This window comes from Zophobas morio, unplaced genomic scaffold, assembly GCF_036711695.1.
Source record: "Zophobas morio isolate AGI-343-1 ecotype UQ-CSIRO unplaced genomic scaffold, CSIRO_AGI_Zmor_V1 ptg000024l, whole genome shotgun sequence".
NCBI lineage: Eukaryota > Metazoa > Arthropoda > Insecta > Coleoptera > Tenebrionidae > Zophobas > Zophobas morio.
Window position 1 is genome coordinate 3,327,417 of NW_026972129.1, and position 22,638 is coordinate 3,350,054.

The 22,638-nt window shown below is 36.3% G+C and overlaps 1 protein-coding gene across 1 annotated transcript in view; it reads right to left on the bottom strand.

The window, feature by feature from the left end:
* Positions 1 to 321: 321 nt before the first annotated feature.
* Positions 322 to 22,638, bottom strand: part of LOC135135706 (low-density lipoprotein receptor-related protein 2) — a 75,321-nt gene continuing 53,004 nt past the window's right edge. The window contains exons 6-28 of the mRNA XM_064064851.1: positions 19,086 to 19,489; positions 14,455 to 16,011; positions 14,080 to 14,398; positions 13,545 to 14,018; positions 13,290 to 13,483; positions 12,980 to 13,240; positions 12,742 to 12,928; positions 12,299 to 12,686; positions 11,920 to 12,245; positions 11,468 to 11,859; positions 8,612 to 11,411; positions 8,040 to 8,221; positions 7,729 to 7,985; positions 7,433 to 7,623; positions 7,156 to 7,367; positions 6,926 to 7,109; positions 6,645 to 6,870; positions 5,188 to 6,378; positions 4,659 to 5,132; positions 2,332 to 4,232; positions 1,863 to 2,271; positions 1,570 to 1,805; positions 322 to 1,513 (exon numbers count right to left, since the gene is read on the bottom strand). Of these exons, the coding sequence (XP_063920921.1) occupies positions 1,323 to 1,513; positions 1,570 to 1,805; positions 1,863 to 2,271; positions 2,332 to 4,232; positions 4,659 to 5,132; positions 5,188 to 6,378; positions 6,645 to 6,870; positions 6,926 to 7,109; positions 7,156 to 7,367; positions 7,433 to 7,623; positions 7,729 to 7,985; positions 8,040 to 8,221; positions 8,612 to 11,411; positions 11,468 to 11,859; positions 11,920 to 12,245; positions 12,299 to 12,686; positions 12,742 to 12,928; positions 12,980 to 13,240; positions 13,290 to 13,483; positions 13,545 to 14,018; positions 14,080 to 14,398; positions 14,455 to 16,011; positions 19,086 to 19,489 (12,956 nt within the window). The 3' untranslated portion in view covers positions 322 to 1,322. The remainder of the gene's footprint in view (positions 1,514 to 1,569; positions 1,806 to 1,862; positions 2,272 to 2,331; positions 4,233 to 4,658; positions 5,133 to 5,187; positions 6,379 to 6,644; positions 6,871 to 6,925; positions 7,110 to 7,155; positions 7,368 to 7,432; positions 7,624 to 7,728; positions 7,986 to 8,039; positions 8,222 to 8,611; positions 11,412 to 11,467; positions 11,860 to 11,919; positions 12,246 to 12,298; positions 12,687 to 12,741; positions 12,929 to 12,979; positions 13,241 to 13,289; positions 13,484 to 13,544; positions 14,019 to 14,079; positions 14,399 to 14,454; positions 16,012 to 19,085; positions 19,490 to 22,638) is intronic.

The following is a 22,638-nucleotide window of genomic DNA, read 5'->3' on the forward strand; positions in this document are numbered from 1 at the left end:
ACCATGGTCTGAAATTTTCATCTTCGTGAGTAGCGAAAGGTATAAATGGTTGTGGTAACTAGATCATTTAAGGGCCATCCCGAAGGTCGAGTTTTTGGCCTTTAGAGCAAAGAAAGGTAAAGCTCGTTACAAGAGAGAAACCTCGCGCAGTAATTGAGTTATTTGAGAGAAAAAATTTTCAAATCACCACACTTAGTTTTTTAGCGAACAGATTGTCTGCATATGTATGGGCTATGAACTTCTTAATTAATCTCATAATGGATATGCTTGCGTGTACTATAATAATTACAACGCTAGGTATGGGTTATTAATGTAGAGAAGTATAAACAAACCTTTTATTACTGTAAAACATACATCTTTTCTCCCAGAACTATTTATAATGAATATGTACAGACAGGAAAATTGGAACTTCAGTACTTATTGTGAATATTATTAAATTTAGTGTAAGTACGATAACTGTTTTTGACGAAATTGACTTATTAGATTCAAGATAAGGCTAGATGCCTAACATCTCGATAACAATAATTTAATAATGTTCACAACAACGCTAATTCTGATAAAACTTAACATTAAAATTTATATATAAAATTATATGAATTAAATAACAATTCAATAAAATTTAAATGAATTTTAAACAAAGTGTTTTATGCTAGTTTTATTATAAATATTACCCAAGGTTGGACGGTCTCAAGTTAAAACTGATAAAACTGTGGAAATAACTTCCTAATTTCAATTGTATAAAATTGGTAGCAAATACTGGATTGTGATTCAAGCAGTCTATCATGTTATTACATATTTAAAGATCACGTATTCGTTTCTTTTATTACAATTTATTCAAGCAACTCATAAGTTTATTGGTTTTATTTACAAAGACTTAATTATATTATAAAATGGAAGATTCGTGTTTGATTAAGCGCATAACTCTGCATAAAATATTACCAGAAGAATTAACGAGTTGGCGTAACACTCGATGTTGTTTTTTTAAGGTGTCAATGGCACTTTTGTTGTTGATTTACATAAAATTATCACGTTTTTTAAACATACATTATCACTTATTCAAGCCAACGCAGTTGTGATATAAATCGTAATTACTGACCAACACCTCAGTATAAAAATAGTTTTAGATAAACATTTTTGTAGATAAAACGGAACAGAGTATGCTATATTCACATCTGTTTTCTTCGGTACGAACAGTGTAAAAATAAGTGTAACCGTCGCTTAACGAGTTCCACCAAAACAGGTTTTTTATGTTAGTTTAAAAATTTTCACTACCTTTTAATTAATGCTAACACTAACCAAGGAATCGAACAATTATTCCTATATCAGCAGTCTTCTTCTACTAATTTTTGTGTGTCCTTTCCTGTATCTGCAGCAGCAGGATCTAACTCACGATGCCTCATTTGCACTTGAGGTGATGATCGGTGCGTTACACTTGAAGGTGCTATAACGGCACTTGGAGGCTCTGTGAATGTGTCACTTTTCGCCTTGATGTCCACTGGGACTTCGTATAGAGCTGAAATTTTGCGTGTTATACTAAAGCACAGGACAAGGATATATCAAAATGCTTACCAGAACTACCATTTCCCAGAGAGTCTCCACTATTTTGGACGGCATCATACATCGGATTGTGGAAATCTCTGTTTTTGTTGCTGATGGGATCTAAACTGTAGGCCACATCAAGCGGTTCTGGATTACCTCCACTACCATTTGCGCTAAATGTATTAGAACCAAATTCAACATTTGTTCCTTGTCTAAACGACACACTTTGACTGCTCGCTAAGCTGCCCAGTCCGGTACCTTTTCCACTAAAAATTATAATATTGATTTTATTTTAATAATTAAAAAACAAAAATTATACTTACAAGGGCCGTTTTCGTAGAACAAACCAAACACCAACAGCAGTGCCCAAAAGAATTAATAGGACAATTGGTACCACAATAGCTACAGTACTAGATGTAACTTCCGCTTTACTGTGAGCAACTTGAATGTTACAGTACTGTCCTTGGAAGTCTGGTAGACATTCACACAAAAGATCATTACTGTCGGTTTCTCTACAGACGCCACCATTTTGGCACATGCATATTTTTGGATCAGGTCTGGGTCCTTCTTGTGCAGCATCACACTTTATTTCAGCTTTTGCTCTGTGGGATGGAACCGAGGAATCGGGGCATGAACATCTGTGCCCACCAGGAACCAACAGGCACAAATGTGAACAATCGTTATTGCGGCATGGAGTGTTGATGGATGTGTTATACCGTAATTCATGGTAAACTGCAGAACAAAATTTTATTTAATAATAATTATTAAATAAACGTATATTACGAATGATACCTTTGACACCTGAAGGATTGAGTAAGTCCTTCTGAACAACGACGGGAACCCCTCGTCCAAATTTATCTTGTTTTATTAATTCTCCTGTATCTCTCGTTATCCAGAACAAATCTGACTCAAACACGTCAAGCGAGATAGGATGTTTAAGTAATTCTCCTCGTAAAATCGTTTTTCTGTTTGAGCCATCATATTTAATTGACTCGATATTATTAAGTTTTGTGTCAACCCAATAGAGTGCATGATCCATGGCATAGTCGATGGCTAAACCAGTGGGCTGCCTTATACCATCAATGATAAGAGGTTTCCTTTTAGAACCATCCATCCAGGCTATTTCGATTTTAGGCGCTGAACCAGCGTCGCTCCAGAACATTCGGCCTAACTGAGGATCCACAACAATCGATGTCGGACTTTCAAGTCCGACATTTACAAGTGCTCTACGATATCTTCCATCTGTTTTAGCCACCATTACTTTACCTTTTGGTTTGGAGCCAGCGCGGTCTGTTTCGGTCCAGTAAAGGTTGTCGCCTACCCAATCGATAGCCAGAGCAGTAGGTTTTGCATTTCCCTTCATGTTAAGATCTTGAGCATATCCTGCCTTAACTTGCCCGTTTACTGCGTTGATCATGTACGAACGTTTTATAGTTTTATCGTAACTATCAGCCCAAAATATCATTTGTGTATTAGGGTTATAATCAATGGCTTCGATTCTTTTCTCTTCACTTATGATATCAGTTTCTTCGTTATCTTTTAAACTGTAAGATCGAATTTCCGGTCCGTTTGCAAATAAAACTGCCAATTCTTTTTTTATTGCTTTACATACACCGGAAAGGCCGTCAGAAAGTCTAAAGTTTTCGTGACATGAACAGCTGTAACTGCCATTCAAATTTGTGCATATCTGCGAACAATGATGAAGGTCAGCTGAGCATTCATCAACATCCAAACACACTTTTCTGTTTTCTTTCGATATGATAAAGCCAGAATAACAAGCACATATATAACCACCATCTGTTAAGTTCATACAATGGTGTTCACAACCTCCTTTATTTGCTTCTGTGCAAACGTTATTATGATGACATCCCAACTCGTCTGAACTGTCTCCGCAGTCATCTGCAAAGTCGCACACCTGCGCTTTGTCAATGCATTTCTTGTTCGCACACTTATATTCTGTTAATGCGTTGCACGGTTTAATCTTAGTGGCACATAAAGTCATGTTATTTTCATCAGATCCATCTCCACAATTGTCAATTGTGTCGCAAAGTTGATAGCGAGGAATACACTTGTGATTGGCACACTGGAATCTTTTGAGAGTATCGCAGTTGAAGTTAGTACATAGAGATGGTGCTTCGTCTGATCCATCTCCACAGTCGTCTGCACCGTCGCACAGGTCAGCTTGGTTTATACATAGATGATTGTCACATTGGAATCTAGATTCCGGACAGTATCTTCCACCCGGATATCTGGGTGGACAGTTTTTCTCGTCGGACATGTCCCGACAGTCGCGATCTCCATCGCAACGGAAATATGAAGCGATACAATGACCAGAAGCACACTGGAATGTTCCATTTTTGCACTGAAATTCCTTACAACTAGTTTCATCGGAATTATCACCACAGTCATCTTCGTGATCACATCGCCATCGTGATGATATACATTTTCCATTATTACATTTGAATTCTGATTCTGAACATTCTCGATAGGTTCCTTTACAGAGTTCTTCCGATTCGTCCGTACCGTCGCCGCAGTCATCGGAAAAGTCGCATTTCCACTGATTAGGGACGCAACGATTATTATTACACTTGAAATCAGTTTCAGAGTTGCACTGTGGACAGTTTTCAGGTAGTTCATCAGATTTATCTCGACAGTCATCTTTTCCGTCGCAGAAGAGCCATTTCGGGATACACCTGTAGGTAATTCATAATAAAATAAAATGAACACATTTAAAGATGTATATTGACTAAAAAAATGCAACTGTAAAACAGTGAATATTTTCTCTAATGCTTGAACAATTGATACTGGGTGGAACATCTCGTCAATTGTTCCATTAAACTTGTTACAAAGTCGTGACAATTAGATGTCTGAATATTGTGTATGGTGAAAATTTAAGCTATATAGCTATTGTGGTGGGCCAGATTGCACAATTCATCAATTTTTGTTAAAGCATTATGAGAATAAGGATTAAAAAACAGAACTGAGAAATATCAAATCTAAATTGTTTATTCCAGCCATCATTTCAATCTATTTTGAGAGTGGAAAAGTTTTGTTCCGTAAGTGATGGTACACAAAAATGTATTCTTTCTAGTAATTTCTATTTTGTTATCTAATTTTACCTGTAATTGTTCCGTCCTGGACATCTTTGCCATCCTGTAGTACAGTTCTTTTGTCGACACATGTAAGCAGGTTCGTCAGAGTCATCGCCGCAATCATTGTCAAAGTCACACATCCAGAGTTTAGGAATACAACGGCCATTTTTACAAGTAAACTGTGTTGCAGGATCGCATTCTCGTTTATTACATATACTTGGATCTTCATCAGAACCGTCTTTACAGTCAGGATCTCCATCACATTTCCAACTATCCAAAATACAGCGACCATTAGATCGACATTTAAATTCTAATTCTGGGCATGGCATATCGCACTGTTGTTCATCAGAACCGTCACCACAATCATCAGTTCCATCACAAATTGTTGCGGATGGCGTGCAGTTGCCATTCTTACACTGGAATGTACCAGCTCTACATTGCCTTGCGGGACAACTTGGAGGTTCGTCTGATCCGTCCTTGCAATCACGTTCTCCATCACATCTAAAAAGCACAATAATAAAGTTGTCACATGTTTTAATAACTTTTCAATACTTACTGCCAGAACCAAGGTATGCATTTTTCGTCATGGCCTTTACATTGCCACTGGCCAGTTGTGCAGTTAGCAATACACGTTTTTCCATCTTTTCCCAAAGAGAATTGATTTGGACAGGCACATTTGTAAGTAGTTGTTCCTTCTTCGCCATATTCAATATTTAAATAACTTGAAATAACTGGAGGAGCAATTAAGCACAAATGGGAACAACCACCATTATTATTGGCACACGGATTGGGATAAGCTAGTTGTCTTAGAGGATGTAATATGTGGATATCATATGGTTTGTGAGTTGTATTTCGTAATATTTGCAAATTTTTGCCATCGAACTTATTCGCCCTACTGATTGCTTTCAAATTCCAGTCAGTCCAGTAAATGTAATCGTCAAAAAGTGAAAGAGCAAAGACGTGTGGTACGCTACTTCCAGAAATTACGACGTGTCTATTTTTGCCATCCAAATCAGACATGGCAATGTAATCTAAATGTGCGTCTGCCCAGTATAATCGATCTGTGAAGAAATCTATTGTCAACGCGTTAGGCCAAGCAATGTCATCTTCCCAGGTTAGGATGGTAGAGAAGTTATAGCCATCCATACCCAGTTTTCCAATATAGGCTTGTAAATGCCAAGACGAAAAATATAAATAACCTATTCCAGGATGAACGACCAACGCCCTAGGATCGTTAATGCTTGTTTTGAGTGTTTTACGATTAGTTCCGTCAAGTTCTGCAACATCTAGATTTTTCGAATGCCTATCCAACCAATAAAGTTTCCGTCCTATCCAATCAACAGAGATGCCTTCTAAACCATGCGAATCATGTCTTATTACTGGCTCTTTTTCGGAACCTCCTATCGGCGACCTATATATGGTTTTAGCTGTGACATCACAGAAATACATTTTTTGTTCTCCCATATCATAGTCTAGTGCAACAACGTTCATCAAATCTTGATGCACCAAATTATAGACGGAAGCATCAACAGACATGTTCCGTATGTAATATTTGTTTGTAAAAATGATCCAAGGCTCAACGTGGTCTTTACGTTTACAAGTGTGTTCATCTGGTTCTCGTTCGTAATATTGTTCATTGCATTTACAATAAAAACTTCCAGGTGTATTAGAACAATATTGTGAACAAACTCCTGGCGTTTCCACACATTCATCCACATCGGTGCAAGCTTTACCGTCTTGAAGCAATCTGAAATATGGCATTTATTGTTTTCAATACATCTTAGGCTATGTTAAGCAAATAGCTTACATCTAACAAAAGTATACACTAAGAGTAAAGTTTAAAGAAAATTTTACTGGAGTAAATTTCGGCTTAATTCGGGAGCCATCTTTAGAGGGTTTAGAATAGCAAGAGTTGTTAATAGATAGTAAAATAATCTCAATAGATATTATCCATAACTTTTTCGATATTATTAACAATTTTCTTTTCTTTTTACATTACATGACATTACTTACTTATATCCAGCATTACATTCGCAGTAGTATCCGGTCAAGGTATCAACACACTTATGTCCGCACTGATGTATTTCAACTTTGGCACATTCGTCAACATTACAATGTAAGGGTTCATCAGAGTCATCGGCACAGTCAGATACTTTGTTACAAACTAAATGATAGTCGATACAATCGCCATTATTGCATCTAAACTGAGAGGGGTTGGCACAAGTGTTGTTTTCTTTTTCTGAAACATGCGTTGGTTACTAGCGAAATTTCACGGAAGTCTCGAGTAAAATTACTGCAGTCAACTTCATCAGAATGGTCGCCACAATCATCTTCGCCATCACATCGATACTGACTGCGTATACATTTGAAATTTTGACATGCAAACTCTTTTGGGGAACATGTTTTGTACTTAGAATTACATTCTTTTCCTTCATCGGTTCCATCACCGCAGTCGTTATCGTGGTCACACAACCAACCCTAAAAATTGTAATTAAAAATAATACAGACTGGTAAATCAACATACTTTATTGATACATCTTCCATTCGCACAAGTGAATTGATCTTCACTACATGGTTGAGGCGTTGTGCAGTGGTGCAGCGTAGAATTTTCATCAGCACCATCTACACAGTCAGGATCACCATCACACAACCACTTTCGTGGAATGCATTGTGCCCGACCCCAGGCTTTATTTGCCTCACAAGTGAACTCATTTTGTTCATCACATTTTCTATCGTCTGTAAATGTATTGTTGTATTAAAACCATTTTATCATTATTTAATCATATCATCAGATTACTTACTGCATTCGTGCCTGCTGTCTTCATCACTGTTGTCTAAACAATCATTGTCTCCATCACAAATGTAAATTCTGGGAACACAATTGCCGTTGTCACAGGTGAAGAGATCCCCGAAACATGTACGTCCTTCACTCTTGCAGTATTCTGGTGGTTCATCGGCTGCATCTCCACAATCATCGTCACCATCACAATACCTTTAACATTTTACGAGATGAAAAATATATGTCAAGGAGATATATTAAGATATCTTAAGGTAACGGTTTAATTTTTTGTAAATGGTAAGAAATAAGTGAACTAACCAAGTTGCGGGAATGCAACGGTGGTTGGGACATCTAAAACTATTCTGAGGACAAGTCCTTTGGGCACAGTGTAATGGATTTTCATCCGAATTATCTCCGCAGTCGTTGTCACCATCACACAACCAATATGGTTCGACACAGATGTTTGTTTTTTCACATTTCAGATGATTAGCTGGACAGGTGGTGTTTTGCGGACAGCGTTCATGGGTTTCGTCTGACGTGACATTATCTTTACAGTCGTTGACACCGTTACATACCTAAAAATGTTTAATTTATTCGTTGTTATATCACAGCGGATCATAAAATATTACCTGAGCCATAGGGATGCATCTATGATTGGCACACGTGAATTCGCCCGCGGCACATGGTGGATATTGGCAATCTTTTTCGTCAGATCCATCTTTGCAGTCATTTTCGTGGTCACATTTCCAGGATTTAAAAATACAGCGGCCATTGGCACAACGGAATTCGTTAGGTGAACATGAATGGAATGCTAAAGAAAAATTATAGTATGTATAATAAGTTTTTGCATCACTGCGAGAGTACGTTCAGTTTTGAATTAACATTAATTGTATCAGCGGGTAAAGATAAGCAACATGCACGCGTCATCTCAGCTACATCAAATCGTCACGTAATGGTATGTACATACATGCATTTTTATTTGATTATTTTTAACTAGGATGGGTAATAATTGTTAAGATTTTTGTGCATTTTTAAAATTACATACAGATGTTTCTAATATTTTTTACGGCATCGATGTCGTATCAAATATATCGAGTGCTGACGATAGAACAATAACTTTAAAACCGCCCTGGATAATTGTACTCTATATTACCGTTTTGCTTTCTTCCATTTATAATTATGTCGTAGAATTGATACTTACAACAGTAATTGGTGTCTTCATCGCTGCTATCACCACAGTCATCTTCGCCATCACATGCCCACATTCTTGAAATGCATCGGCCATTTGCGCAATAGAATTTACTAGAGTCGCAAGTCAAATTTTTGGCAACACACATCCGTCCTTCATTTACTAATTTAGTGGTATCATCACACCGACATTCTGCCGTTCCGTTAGGTCCAGGGTGACAACTCTTGGCGCATCCGCCATTGTTGATGTGACAAGGGTTGACACTGCAGGCTTGTCGCGAGACTGAATACACTTGAATATCTCGCGGACTATCTTCTAACCGTTTAACCATTTCTACCATATTGTTGCCGGTATGTTTTTCGGCGCGATAAACCCCTCTTAATTGTAAGTCTGTCCAGTAAATGTAGTTTCCGAACACAGTTATTGAGAAAGGATATATAGTGGCAGAAATCAGAACTTCACGATTACGGCCATTTAAATCTGATCTTTCGATTTTCTCACGCACGGCATCCGTCCAGTATAACATTCTTTCGTCGTAGTCTATCGCTAAACCAGAAGGTTGTGCTAAGTTTTTGTCGATTATGATTTTTTTCAGTGATCCTGCCATTGTAGTTCGAATAATTTTTCCATTTGTTCCGAATTTACCCCAGTCAGTATAAAAAAGTGTTCCGTTACAAGGATCTATTACTATAGCTCTGGGTCTTTCTACTCTTGCTATCATAACTAAATCTGTTCCATCTAGATTCATTGCGTAAATACTGTGGTTAGAAGAATCTGTCCAGTATACTTTCTTTTGTGTCCAATCATAAGCAATACCTTCAGGATTAATGCCACGACTAATAATGTTCTTAATATCTGGATTTTTTGGAATTGTGGCAGGCATCCATCCTATACGAGCCCATGGTCGTATTTGAGTAAATAGTAATTTTTGATCATTATAATCGAAATCTATTCCTACTACGTTTGTTAAGTTACCCACTGGACTAAACGGCACGTTTGTAGATCTTGGATCTAAGTAGATTGCTCTTATTTCCGTTCTAGTGGAAAAAACTAAATATTCGTTAGCAAAGTCGCATTTTCTTCCATCAGGTGCAAGTTTTCCAGTTGCACAATTACACTTCATATTTGTCCGTGATGTACTCGTTGAGTCTTGAGGGAACGAGAAGCAGAGTTGTTCACAACCACCATTTCTAAATTTACATGGATTGGTTTCATCAGATGGTTGATTAGTTAAATCAAAAATTGCAATATCTCTTAGCTTTTGCAAGTTGGTTCTCACACGTACTGGTAGTGATGTATTCCCTGGTATTTTTGAAGCTTTGAAGACAGCTTGTAAATTGCGGTCGACCCAATAAACGTCACTTTTATGAACAGCAATTCCCATTGGATTAGGTAAGTTTCTCCGAATTACTTGCCTATTGCCACCATTATATGATATTCTCTGGATCATGTCCAGTTTAGAATCAATCCAGTATAATTCATGCGTATTCATGTCAATAGTTAAGTCTTTAGGATTACTAATTCCAGATGTTATTAATACAGTCCAGCCCGACCCATCCAAATTGGCTTTTCCTATTCTAGGATACTGCCCATAATCAATCCAATATAAAATTCGTTTTAATGGATTTACAGCAATTTCTCGCGGTGCATCTGTGGTGGTTTTGTAAATAACTTTTCTATTAGTTCCATTTAACCAACAAACTTCCACATAGTTTTCGTGAGGAAATACATTAGTGAAATACAAATTACGGGCCACCCAGTCTATTGCGAGTCCACGAATTCCATTACTACCAATTCCACTTTTGATTACATGCTGTAATTCCGTACCATTCGGTCTGATTCTGAAGATACCGTTCCACGTTCCTCTATTAAATTCCACCCAGTATATCCAGGTCTCCAAATAATGCACGTCAATATGCAAAATATGGTGTCCTGAACCGCTTATTGGAACCATAGCTTCTGAACTATCTTTAAGACTGTAGCCCCGAGCCATATCTAACTGAGCAACCACGGCAAATGTTTTGTAAGGGGAACACTTAACTTCATGTTCTTTTTTATATCCAACACCACAAGCACAAGTGCGTGAACTGCCTTCACCAGGTAAACAAATTTGTTCACAACCGCCATTATTTTGGAGACAAGGATGATCAACCATTTGTCTTTTCCTGTATATGGTAAATGTTTTCAAATCTGGTTCATTCTCTAATATTGTTTTCGGATTATTGCCACTAGGTAAATCAACCCTAATTAATTTTTCGTATACAGGGTCTAAATAGAAAAGTCGCCTTGACAATACACCCAATGCTTTTGGTCTCGCAATGTCGTGTTTTTCAGACAATATAGGGTTCTTGTTTCCGCCATAAACATCAATAGAAATAACACTGGGAGGAAACTGTGTACTGAAATACAAAGTTTTCGTATCCAAGTCTATCGTTATGGCATCAGGCCTCTCAACGTCTTCAACAAGTATTACTGAATTTGAACCGTCCATATTTACTTTTCCAATTTTTTGTGGAACTCCCGCTCCTCCTTCGTCAGTCCAGTACAGTTTACCTTCAGTGGGATCGACGCACATGGATCTTGGCTTAGCTACGGAAGTTTTGTTTCCATCGTTTGCCAAAATTACAGTTCTATGTTTAATTTTTCCATCAACTCTTATTACTTCAAAATTACTGGCTAATCGATTTCCAATGAACAGATTTCGACCCAGCCAGTCAAATGCAATTGCAGATGCTGATCCTACAATGCCAGAATCGATACCCAAGAATTGTGTTTTATTACCTCCACTGTATGGAGTTGTCCAAACTGTGAACTATAAAGCAAGTGAATATTAGATACAGTTAATAAAAAAAAATCTTTTGGTCTTACGTTTTCGTCGTCATTTTCTTTGCCTTCTACCCAAAATATCATACTATTTCTTCTGTCATAATCTATTTGAACTCCTTTGTCAATACCTACAATAGGTGAAATAAAGCCAGCAGAATTTTGTTTAGGTTCAGTAGGAACGTCTATAATTTGGGAACCTTTCATGACCAGCAATAAAGTCAGTTCTTCTTCAATACACCTTCCATCCGATATTAATTTAAATCCTGCTTTACATTTACATGTGTAACCTGTACTAGATGACGGTGAAAGCAAACAAATATGCTGGCAGGGTTGATTTTGGCAAGAATTTTCCGTAAATGGTTGCAGTGATGGATGATGTACGTGAATACTTAATGGTTGGGAAATTAGATGTGACACAACGGTCTGATTGTTTCCTAAGAAGGAAACATAATTAAAAAAGTAATATTATTTACTCCAAATAAAAATTAACTAACCTTTAAATTTGTGCGCAGACAAAACTCTGTTTAATTGTCGATCTGTCCAGTAAAGTGTATCTTCAAACAATGTTAAAGAATGAGGATGTAGAAGATAATGGCTGCCTGCAAGTACTTGTTGCCTTCCAGTTCCATTATAATAACAAAAATCTATAAAATCTAATTTAGAATCGGCAAAATAAACTCTCTGAGTAGCCGTGTCCAAGGTAAGACCATTTGGCCAGTAAATTTTTGTATTTATAATAGTCGATCGGTTTGATCCATCCATTCCTACTCTCTCAATACGTGGATTTTCTCCCCAGTCTGTCCAGAATAACCAACGAGTTCTAAAATTGTATTCCCATTAATATTTTTTAATTAAAAAGTTCTTGGGATTTACCCTGGACTGGGGTCTAAACACATTCCTCTTGGTTGCGTAATATTTTCTTTTACGAGAACAATTCTGTTCGTGCCATTTTCTTTTGCAACTTCAATTGTATTTAGTTTTGAATCTAACCAGTAAATATTTCCGCCTATCCAATCATAAGCTAACCCTTCTACTAGATCCAATCCTGTAGATATTACATCTACCGGTTCACCACCTCTGTCTAAGCGAGATATTCTTTTGAGTTTCATATCGGACCAAAAAATGGTACCAGTATGCATGTTTGAAGCAGTTGCTACAACATTTTCAACAATAATTGGTACTCGCTCAAGGCCCTGGTCTTTCAAATCTGCTACAAGTATAGAGTGTCTATTTGATATAATTAGAAATGCCGCAGAATGATCTAAAATAGGGATTCATTAGGTCATTTCTCAAATAAACTAGTAAATTTTACTAACTGTAGGCTTTACAAGAATGCTTATTGGGTTCTAATAGGTAACCGGCAACACAACTACATATGTATGATCCTTTAATATTTGTACAACTTTGCGAACAAATTCCTGGAGGATCACATTCATTTAAATCTTCACAAGTTAGTCCATCATCTTTAAGAGTCTCGCCTTTTGGACACAAACACAAAGGCCCCTTTAAAATAGACATTAGTAAAAATGAAACTTTAAAGGAAATCTTACGCACCTTGGGAGTCTGTTTGCATCCGTTGGAACATAAACCTCCTTGATGCTGACATTCTTTAAAGTCACAGTCTGGTCCTTCGTCAGCACCATTGGGACAATCTTCTTTTTTATCGCAGACACTGGTAAGGTTCACGCAGCGTTCTGAAATACCTGGACAATTCCACTGTCCATCAGGACATCTGAAAGGTGGTTTGCCACAGGCATGTATGTGGCTTTCGTCAGATCCATCGCCACAATCGTCTTTACCATCACATATATAGGCCTACGGTGTAAATTTCTACATAAAAAAGTATTTCATAAAAACAACGTACTTTAAAAACACAATGGCCGTTGTTGCACATGTAGAAGTTTGGTGCACATTTAATTTGACCGCAAGATTCCGGTTCGTCGGAGCCGTCAACGCAATCATGAGTTCCATCGCAGTGCCAAGCTTTTGGTATGCAAATATTTGATGACTGACATTGGAACTGTTTTTCGCTATTGCACTGATCTGGAGCAATCGATGCTGTAATTACGAAAAATTATATTTAAAATCATATTAATGTTTTATTGTTCCAACAACTTACGACAACCCAGTTCATCACTTCCATCATTACAATCAGGAATACCATCGCATTTGTAACTTTCTTGTACACACTGGCGTAAATCTGAGCACTTAAACTGATTCGGTTGGCATGTAATGGGGGGACAATCTTGTTCATCTTGCTTGTCAAAACAGTCATCGTCGCCGTCGCACACCCAATTTTGAGGAATACAGTGTCCCGTTCTAGGACACGTAAATTGGTAATAAGCGCACGTTTTTTCAGCACATGAATCTCCTTCGTCTGAGCCATCCCCACAATCATTTTCCGAATCACATTTCCAACTGTTAGGAATGCAACGACCATTATCGCAGTGAAATTGGGTGGAACCGCAAGTTACGTTTACGCAACCTGTTTCGTCGCTGAAATCACCACAATCGTTTTCTGCGTCGCATTTAAATGTCATGGGAATACAGCGGCCTGATTTGCACTGGAACTCGTTAGCTCCGCAAGTGGGTTCTGCAAGAAACGTTTTATTTAACAAAACATAAGAAATAAATGAAACGAAAATTCCACTTACTAGTGCAATTTTGTTCTTCGTCACTGTTATCTAGACAATCGTCATCTCCATCGCACACCCACGATTTAGGAATGCATCTTTGATTATTACAGGTGAAGTCCCAACTGTTTGGGCATGCTTGTACTGGAGGTTCATGACTAGGATCTGATTGGCAACTTCTTTGGTTAGACATAAGACGTTCACCGTATGGACAGCCACACTTTGCTATTAAACCTTCGGCGTTGCCATCTGGTATTGCAAAGCAAAGCTTAGAACAGCCACCATTGTTATTCCAACACGGATGACTACTGTCTATTCTTTGTTCTAATTCGCTATATATCTGCCAAATAAAAACAAGGTGAAAAAACTTTTTTTTTTTCGATTTAATAAATTTACCTTCACTCCATATAGTCGATTTGTTTGAGGTTCTCTTATGAGAGTCTCTTCTAGGTCACCTGTTAGTTTGTGAAGTTTTATAATGGCGTCTAAACGCCAGTCAGTAATGTACATAAAGTCCTTGTGGATAACTATACTAAAAGGGTGCCTGATCAATCTAGAATTGACAGTTTTTACATCAGTTCCATCTAGATTAGAATGCTGTACGTGGTCTAGGAGGGCATCACACCAATATAACCGATCTTGTTGAAAATCAATAGAAAGACCATTTGGCCAGCCAAGCGTTAAATTTTTAAAAACTGTTAAGTTATTTCCGTCAGTCGATGACCTTGATATATTAGCGGGACGATCCCACTCTGAGAAGAATATGTATCCCTTATTCGGATGGACAACAATTGCTCTTGGTCTTTTTAAATTCTTAAGTAAAGTTCTTCGGTAAGTCACGTTCCTTGTAGATAAAACATTTAATGTTCCTTTTCTGCTGTCTATGTAATACAAATTTTTAGATGCCCAGTCAACCGCAAGACCTTCGACACCTTCATTTTGGGATGCGAGGACAATTTCACGCGATGTACCATTCCGATGTACTCTGTATATAACATCTTGTAACACATCTGAATAATATATGTGTTGGTCTCTAGCATCAAAATCGAGACCAACAAATCTGGCTCGTCGTGATACCACTGGAAGCATTGCATCACTGAAACCTTCTATTACAGGGTTTAAAACTTTTCCTTTAATGAATCTTTGCTGTGAATACATCAAGAACTCTGTAACTACGTCACAAGTTCGCTCGTCTCTTTTTAATCGAAAACCGATGTTACAAGCGCAGCGGAACCCCAAACTTGCACCGGTGTTGGTTATAATGCACATATGTTGGCAGCCTCCATTGTTATTGCTACAAGGATTATTAGCGTATGGCTGGGTTAAGGTATGCACAGCCTTAACAGCTTTTGGATCTCGAATGTCCCGCATTCTATATATCGACTGAATGCTTGAACTATCAAACTTATCTACCGACATTACACCTTGTTTTGTTCCATCGGTCCAATAGACCCTGCTTTCAAATAATGTTAATCGTGCGGGACTTGGTACTGCCTGTCCTCGAATAACTAAAAATCTACGTTGCCCGTTGTAATCTACCGTTTCAATGTAATCCAGCAATGAATCGCACCAGAATACACGTTTTGAAATAATATCTACAGCAATTCCAGAAGCTTTATATGCTGCTTCCGACACTATAGCGTGCGCATTTGTGCCGTCCATGTTTGCCCGTAAAACTTGTGAGCTATCAGCAACGAAGAGGTAGCCGACGGTTGGATCTAAAGCAATATCGGCAGGATTCGTTAAGTTTGATCCCAAAACTACCGCGTGCCATCGATCAGAAAATAATTCAAAAACATCAACTTTTTGACCCACCGAGTCAGCGACGTACAATTTATTTCCTACCCAATCGACAGCAATCGCTACTGGTAGCCACATTCCTGGTAGGGCTATGTCGACGTCATTTATCCCAGAAAGGCCGCCTGGGGTCATTTTGAGTTGTTGAGAGTGTATCTAAAATGTTCACATATGTAGATAAATGCAGGTGCAAAATACGTAATAGACCGCTGGTCATTCTAAATGAATTTCGTTCTGTTCTGATTAAAACAATTATATATGTACATATACACATCCCGCAGTTTATTTATTAAATTTTGGTGAGGATAAACACTTTAATTTTAGTATTCATAATACATCACTATTATGATGTTACATGATTTCCAGAAAATTGAAATGGATCATTTTTAAAATAATGGAAAATTTTAACATCTTAATTAATTCATGCATACATTAAATAATGAATTAATTAACTGATTAAGATTTTAAAAATTTAAGAAGTCCTTTGTAAGCAGTCGTAACAACTAAAATCATATTACTAACATACCAATTAGACCACACTTCAGAGTATATTTTTTTGATAAACATTTGTTGGACATGTCATAAATTTTTTTTGGAGGTTGTTGACAAATAAAATGTTATTAATATTCTGTGAAAAATAATAAACAAGTTCAGTTTATTGCCGAAGCATTGCCATATGTTACAGTTTTTGACAAAAAAGCCTGAAGTATGGGTGTATAACAACACAATTCAAAAGTTGAATCTAACGTTGAATAGAAAACGTCTGCCACTTACAGCTGGAAAAATCTGTTGCTGCACGACAGTTGCAAGATGCACAGCGCCCACAAAGTTCAAAACACACGGTTTCTCTGAATTACGTCATTCATCTTATTATTACAGTTCCAAGTTAACATTTATAGCGAATTCTTTTTACCTAAAAATATATATGAAAAGAACATCCTGGAGAAATTTACTTATTTGCTTTCAATGCGGAGCTGAAGCATGCTATTAACCAATATTTTTCAGATTTTATAAAAAAAAAATACTCCGACAGAATGGCACAGAAAATAAGATTAAAAATAATTCTCGTATGTTGCGCATTTATTATTTTCCCACTGGTGTTAAGTGAAAAGACATCCTGCTTATAGAGTCATAAATATCAATTTTTGATTGATTATTATTGATTTCTGATTGGTGCCTTTCTATTTTTACGATAATTTCAATTATGACAGAGTTTTCGGTTATGTTATTCCGGAGCAGGCAGGCTTTGATAAATAAACGGTAACGCATTACCTGTATATTCGTATTCTACGAGCTGTGAAACGTTAAGAAAACTTGGACATATGTCACAATTACCATATTGCAATTCCAATGGGAAACGGGAGTTATCCAGGAGTTATGGTCAGTCTGTATTTTATATTTATTACATTCACTACAAGCACTACAAGACACATTTATTTTGCTTTGGACAAATATGTGAACGAACGTTCCTTTTCGTTATTTCTGAATTAGCGTTTATGAACAAAAGTAAGTGGCAGTTTTTTTTTGTCTTAAAACTGCAAATTTTCTGGAAATATGTCGCTATTTTCATTAAAAGTTTGGAAATTCGTAGACACTACTTTGTTGTTACTTTATTTGTATACAAAAAAAGTGTTTTGGGGTTATGGCAGTTAAGCACACACATTTTTAGATCTAGTTTTACACAATTTTCCTAACTGACTAGTATTCCGTAATTTCCTCTGTTGTTGTCTGGATGTAAAACAAAATTGTGACTAAAATAATGCTAAAATAATGTTAATCTCAGCAACAAACAAACGAAGTTTAGTAGCATTCGATGGTAAATAACTGGCTAATCGTTGGTATGCACCTTGCCAAATTGTAGTGAATGTAGTAATGGTAGTTTGCTAATATCTACATTAGCGTTGTTACGAGGTACGATTAGAAAAACATTAAATTTAAGCATCGACCAACCCATGTGTGACTTTTTTTTCTCTATGTCTGTATAAGAAAAATACAAGCTTCCCGCTTTCGTCCGTTTTTTTTTTTTAATTTCTGAAACTAATATGAAATTGAAACTTCAACAAATTGAAAAATGAAAGTTAAAAATGGTAACACTCTATATTATTGATATTCAATGCTTAAATTAAATTGCAAACATATTTTTGTCATATATTTTGAAATTATGTAAGGGGTAATCCACAGTGACTGATCACTTCCAATACCTACTGTGTACTAAAATTACCTAGTGAGCAGGTTCATCGGTGTAACCTCCTATAACCCCTTTATTAACTCGTTAGAGCATTTGTGATATTTATATTAATGAAAGAAGTTCATATAAGTCAGAAGGACCAGTTACATTAAATTTATTTTCAAAGAACTTTTAAAAACTAATAGCAAAAATTACTGCCTTATTTATGTGTAGTAAAGTCTTTAAAAGAAGGCAAGGATCTATAGGGCGCACACAGAGCTGTATAGATTGAATTTAAATTTTCTTACGAAAGATTTGAGGGTAAGTGTGGAGTATTTCGCGTCATTTGATACGTCCAGTAAAGAAAAATGCCAGAGTTCGCTCTGCTTCTTTCAGATAATGTCATCTGTGCCATGCTGTGTATTCTTTTTTCCGTTCACAATATAATCTGAATGTAGTCTATTCGATTTATCCATCCTGAGCAAATTATCGTATTTGTTCGAAAACGGAAAACACGTTTTACGTAGAATATGCTCAGCTCTTCATATAGCGAACATTACTTTAAAATTGATATCAAGTCGTCGTTGTACATACTACTTGTGTGTATTTTTTTTTTTTTTTTGTTAAAATAATATTAAATAATAATATAATTTTCTTCATCATAATAAAATATATTGAACTTATCTAATAGAAAATGAGTTTGTGGTACATTATGGACTTTATATATTTTTTTCTAAATTACATATTTAAACAATTACATATATAGAAATTCTTAAAGTTAATGAGGAGATAATATTTTTTCTTGTTTACAATACGAGTATTTAATTTAATATGTTAACAATAATTATTATGACCTTGTTTATTATCCCTTGCAAAAAATATTTATTTAAAATTCTAGTTTAATTAGAACGGTTTGTATAGCATTTATAATGTTAAATAATATCCACTGAAATCCACAGGGGCAGACTTTAGTAATGGCTCAATTTTATTTGTAATATACCAGAGAACAGTAGCAAACAACGAAATCCACCCTAATGACCTCGCAAAATACCGTGTTACTTACTCTCTTTGTTTTGATGTCTGACCAGAACAACATATTTTTGTTGTAATGGAAATCTAAACCGCTTGCACCAGTGGTGTTTGTAACGACTTGAACATCCCCTCCTCCCGAGCTCATTCGAAATATCGCTTTATCGTGAACGAAATATAACATTAAAGAGCTGCCGTTTAATGCGCTGCACCTGTTTTTGTCTTTTAAGGAATATCCTAGAGCACAGGAACACTTATAACTTCCGTCAGTGTTTGTGCAAATTTGGTCACAAAATCCCCATTCCATGCATTCATTTCTGTCGATGCAAGTTCTGTTGTCTGGTGCCAATTTTCTGCCATCAGGACAATAGCAGGAACCTCCGGTTAATGAGGCTTGACATTTATATTCACACCCTAACGAAGGGCATGACAACTTGGCTGTAAACACATTGCACAATTAACGTATCATTCATATACTAATTATTATTATAGCATCTTACGATCGATTTGAATAATCCCCCAGCTAGTATATTTAACTTCGGACCTTTTTAGTAGTAATTCATTAATTACTTACTACTTTTCCCTATCACCTTTTGTGATTGTCGTAAATCAAACATGCATTGATATTTACAGAGAGAAAATTGTAAATGCAAATCTGTTTCTCTACAGTCCATTAGTTTCACTGATTCAGTTATAAAAGTACTTCGATAAAGAATAAGCGTTAAAAAATTCGTGTTTTACAGAAATAATAATTAAATTGGGAGTTTTAAGGCTAGATTCAAATTGTTCTTAGTTTAAAATGTGAAATTGTCATTGCGTGTAACGTTAAATTAATAAAAAAATATATCCTCACGTGCGATTAATACCTATATGTACCAGATAGAATAATTGTATCTAGGTTAAATTATATTAGTTTGAAAATTTACATTTCTGTTCCCACTGAGGACACTTTTTTTATAACCAATCTTAATAATGTTTATAACTCTCAAAATTAAAAGCATAGATAAATCTGAAACTGGATATATTTTATATTTATTAGAGTTTGCTTTGATTAGGGGAAAACCGGGGCTAATATATAAGGGGCAAATTCGAGGAGAGAAGAATATACTGCAGCGAGTACAAGGCTAAAAATGATGCTTGCCGATAATATTGGCGTAGATAGTAATTGTGGCGGCATGATATAACAGTGGAAAGTGAGAAGAGACAATCACGTCTCGGTAGCTCAGTGGGCAAGTCCCGGCCAACAGGGAGACGTAGGTTCGAGTCCCACCCGGGTCGATATATTTTTCCCCATTTTTTTTTCTGGAAGGGCTCATCAATTAAAAAATGTTAAAAACACAACGCAAAAGAAATATTTTCATTTGATACGTTATTATGCACTTACCTTCTAAACTCTGTTATAATGACACATTTTTTCATAACATGAGACTATAATAATACTATTACTATAGTATAATATAGAACAATATAGTCATCAACAATGTAGGGAAAAGTACTTTCTTCCTTAAATTATAACGTAACATTACATCAAAAAAGAATTTTCTTTTTGAAACATGTGTAATAATGGTTCACAACACCGAAACCACACAATAGTTATTTTCGACGCGTTTCGCCAGCATGTTGGCATTATCTAGACAAAACTCTCTAAACAGTTTAGTTTTGTCTAGATAATCTCAAGGTGGTTAGCAGAACGCGTCGATAAATATTTTGTGTGATTTCGGTGTTGTGAAGAATAAATTTTATAAAACTAAACCACACAGTGTTACGAAATAAACCCACACGCCGTGCCGGTACGACGCCTATGGGTTTTCTGATATGTGCGGCGACGATGGGTGACTCATCGTCGGTGACGGCCGTCGGGCGGCGTTCGCTGAAGAAAAGCCTGGAAGCGGAAGCCGCAATGGATATTCCAGAAAGACCTGGACCGCACAACGTCTAGAAGCGAAGTATGGGTTTAAATAGAGATCACCTTCGGGAACGAGGTTATTCAGTCAGCGAGCCGAGTCCAGTGAATGAATTCAGTCAAGTTGCGCCTAAATTATTTTGTACATAATCACTGTGTAATTAGTGGTGTAAGTTTGAGTTATAAGAAATAAAGTCGCAATAAAATTTCGGGACAAAGTGGATTCCCGACAATAATAATATCCTATACTTCATTTGCCAAAATATCGAAGCTTGAACCACTATATTTACGTTTCAAACTAAAATGAGAAGTGGAAAATAATCAAAAGGTGCGAATGGAAAAATAGTCAAAAACTTGGGAACGCACATAAAAGGCGTGACGAACGGAAATTAGGTGAAAAAAAAGTGCCGTAGGTACATTTTGTAGAACAAAAAAAGGAGAGCACGAAAAGTGTAAAAACCGAATTTTGTTCGAAAGTGAAAAAGACGATAAAGTTATCTTGTTCTCATTAGAAAAATTCATTCACCAGATGATGGCGATGCAGTCACTTGTAACTGGTCACGAATTATAAAGACCATATACCAAAAATTGTTCTAATAAAACTCCTCTAATTTTTGAAATTAATTAACTCAATGAAATTTTATGCAAAATTGCAACGGTACTGATTTTACGAAGATACAAGTTACTATAAAAAAATTAAAAAGGTAAAAAATAGGTATATTTGTTGCTTAGCAAAAATGATGACAGATTCATTGGACGTTTGTCGTGAGTTAAAAATGGCAGATTTTTCGAATGGTGAAATGACCGATAGGTCCTCATGTACGGTTGCGGTTGCGCGTTAGGAAAATCATTTGGAGCCCAACTACAATTATAGCAAATTTTTTTTTAACCAACAATAAAATTAAAAGTGATAAAACGAGATGACGTATATACTCATTTCGACCTATCTTACGGTTCGCCTACTTTCAAGTTCTGCTTGCTTCCGTTCTACAAAAATTGTGGTCTGCATTTTTGTTTCGTCTAATTATTACCGTTCGTCACAAATTACGTTCGCCTTTTACAAAAGGATCAAAGATATTCAAGTATTAATTAAATACTTGCCACTATACCTTCTACATACCGAAAGTGTGACGAACATATCGCGAGTGAGAGGAGTGAGGCGTCAGGGGTTTTTACCCTTTGGTACAGCAGCGACTGTGTTTTAGGGGGCGAGGCGCGATGACTAAAAACTCAAGAATAAAACTTTTATTGATTATTAGTTTCATACAAAATTTGTTTGATCAGTAGACATTTTGCACAATCTCATATTTCGTCATTTGGTTTAGTTTTTTCACAGCGTAATCTTATTCAAAATACTGTAATGTACCTCATAAAATAATACAACAATATAATCGCTTTGATAGGGGTCCAAAAATATTAGGTATAAGGGGCATCAGTTAACTACTGAAAACTGTATTAATGTACTTTCTAAAAATTAATTTCCAGGTTTTATAGCCGTAAAATGTAAGTAAATTTGTAATAGATAAGATTCAATTATAATCAGCTTTTAAGAAAAATTAGGTCAGTCAGTTAACAAAAATTGAACAGTTCCATAACTGCCACTGCCCGGTGCCAGCAAAAGGTCAGAAATTGTACACTGCGTACATAGCCTTGCACTCGCGTTAAAAACATAAATTTTCATATC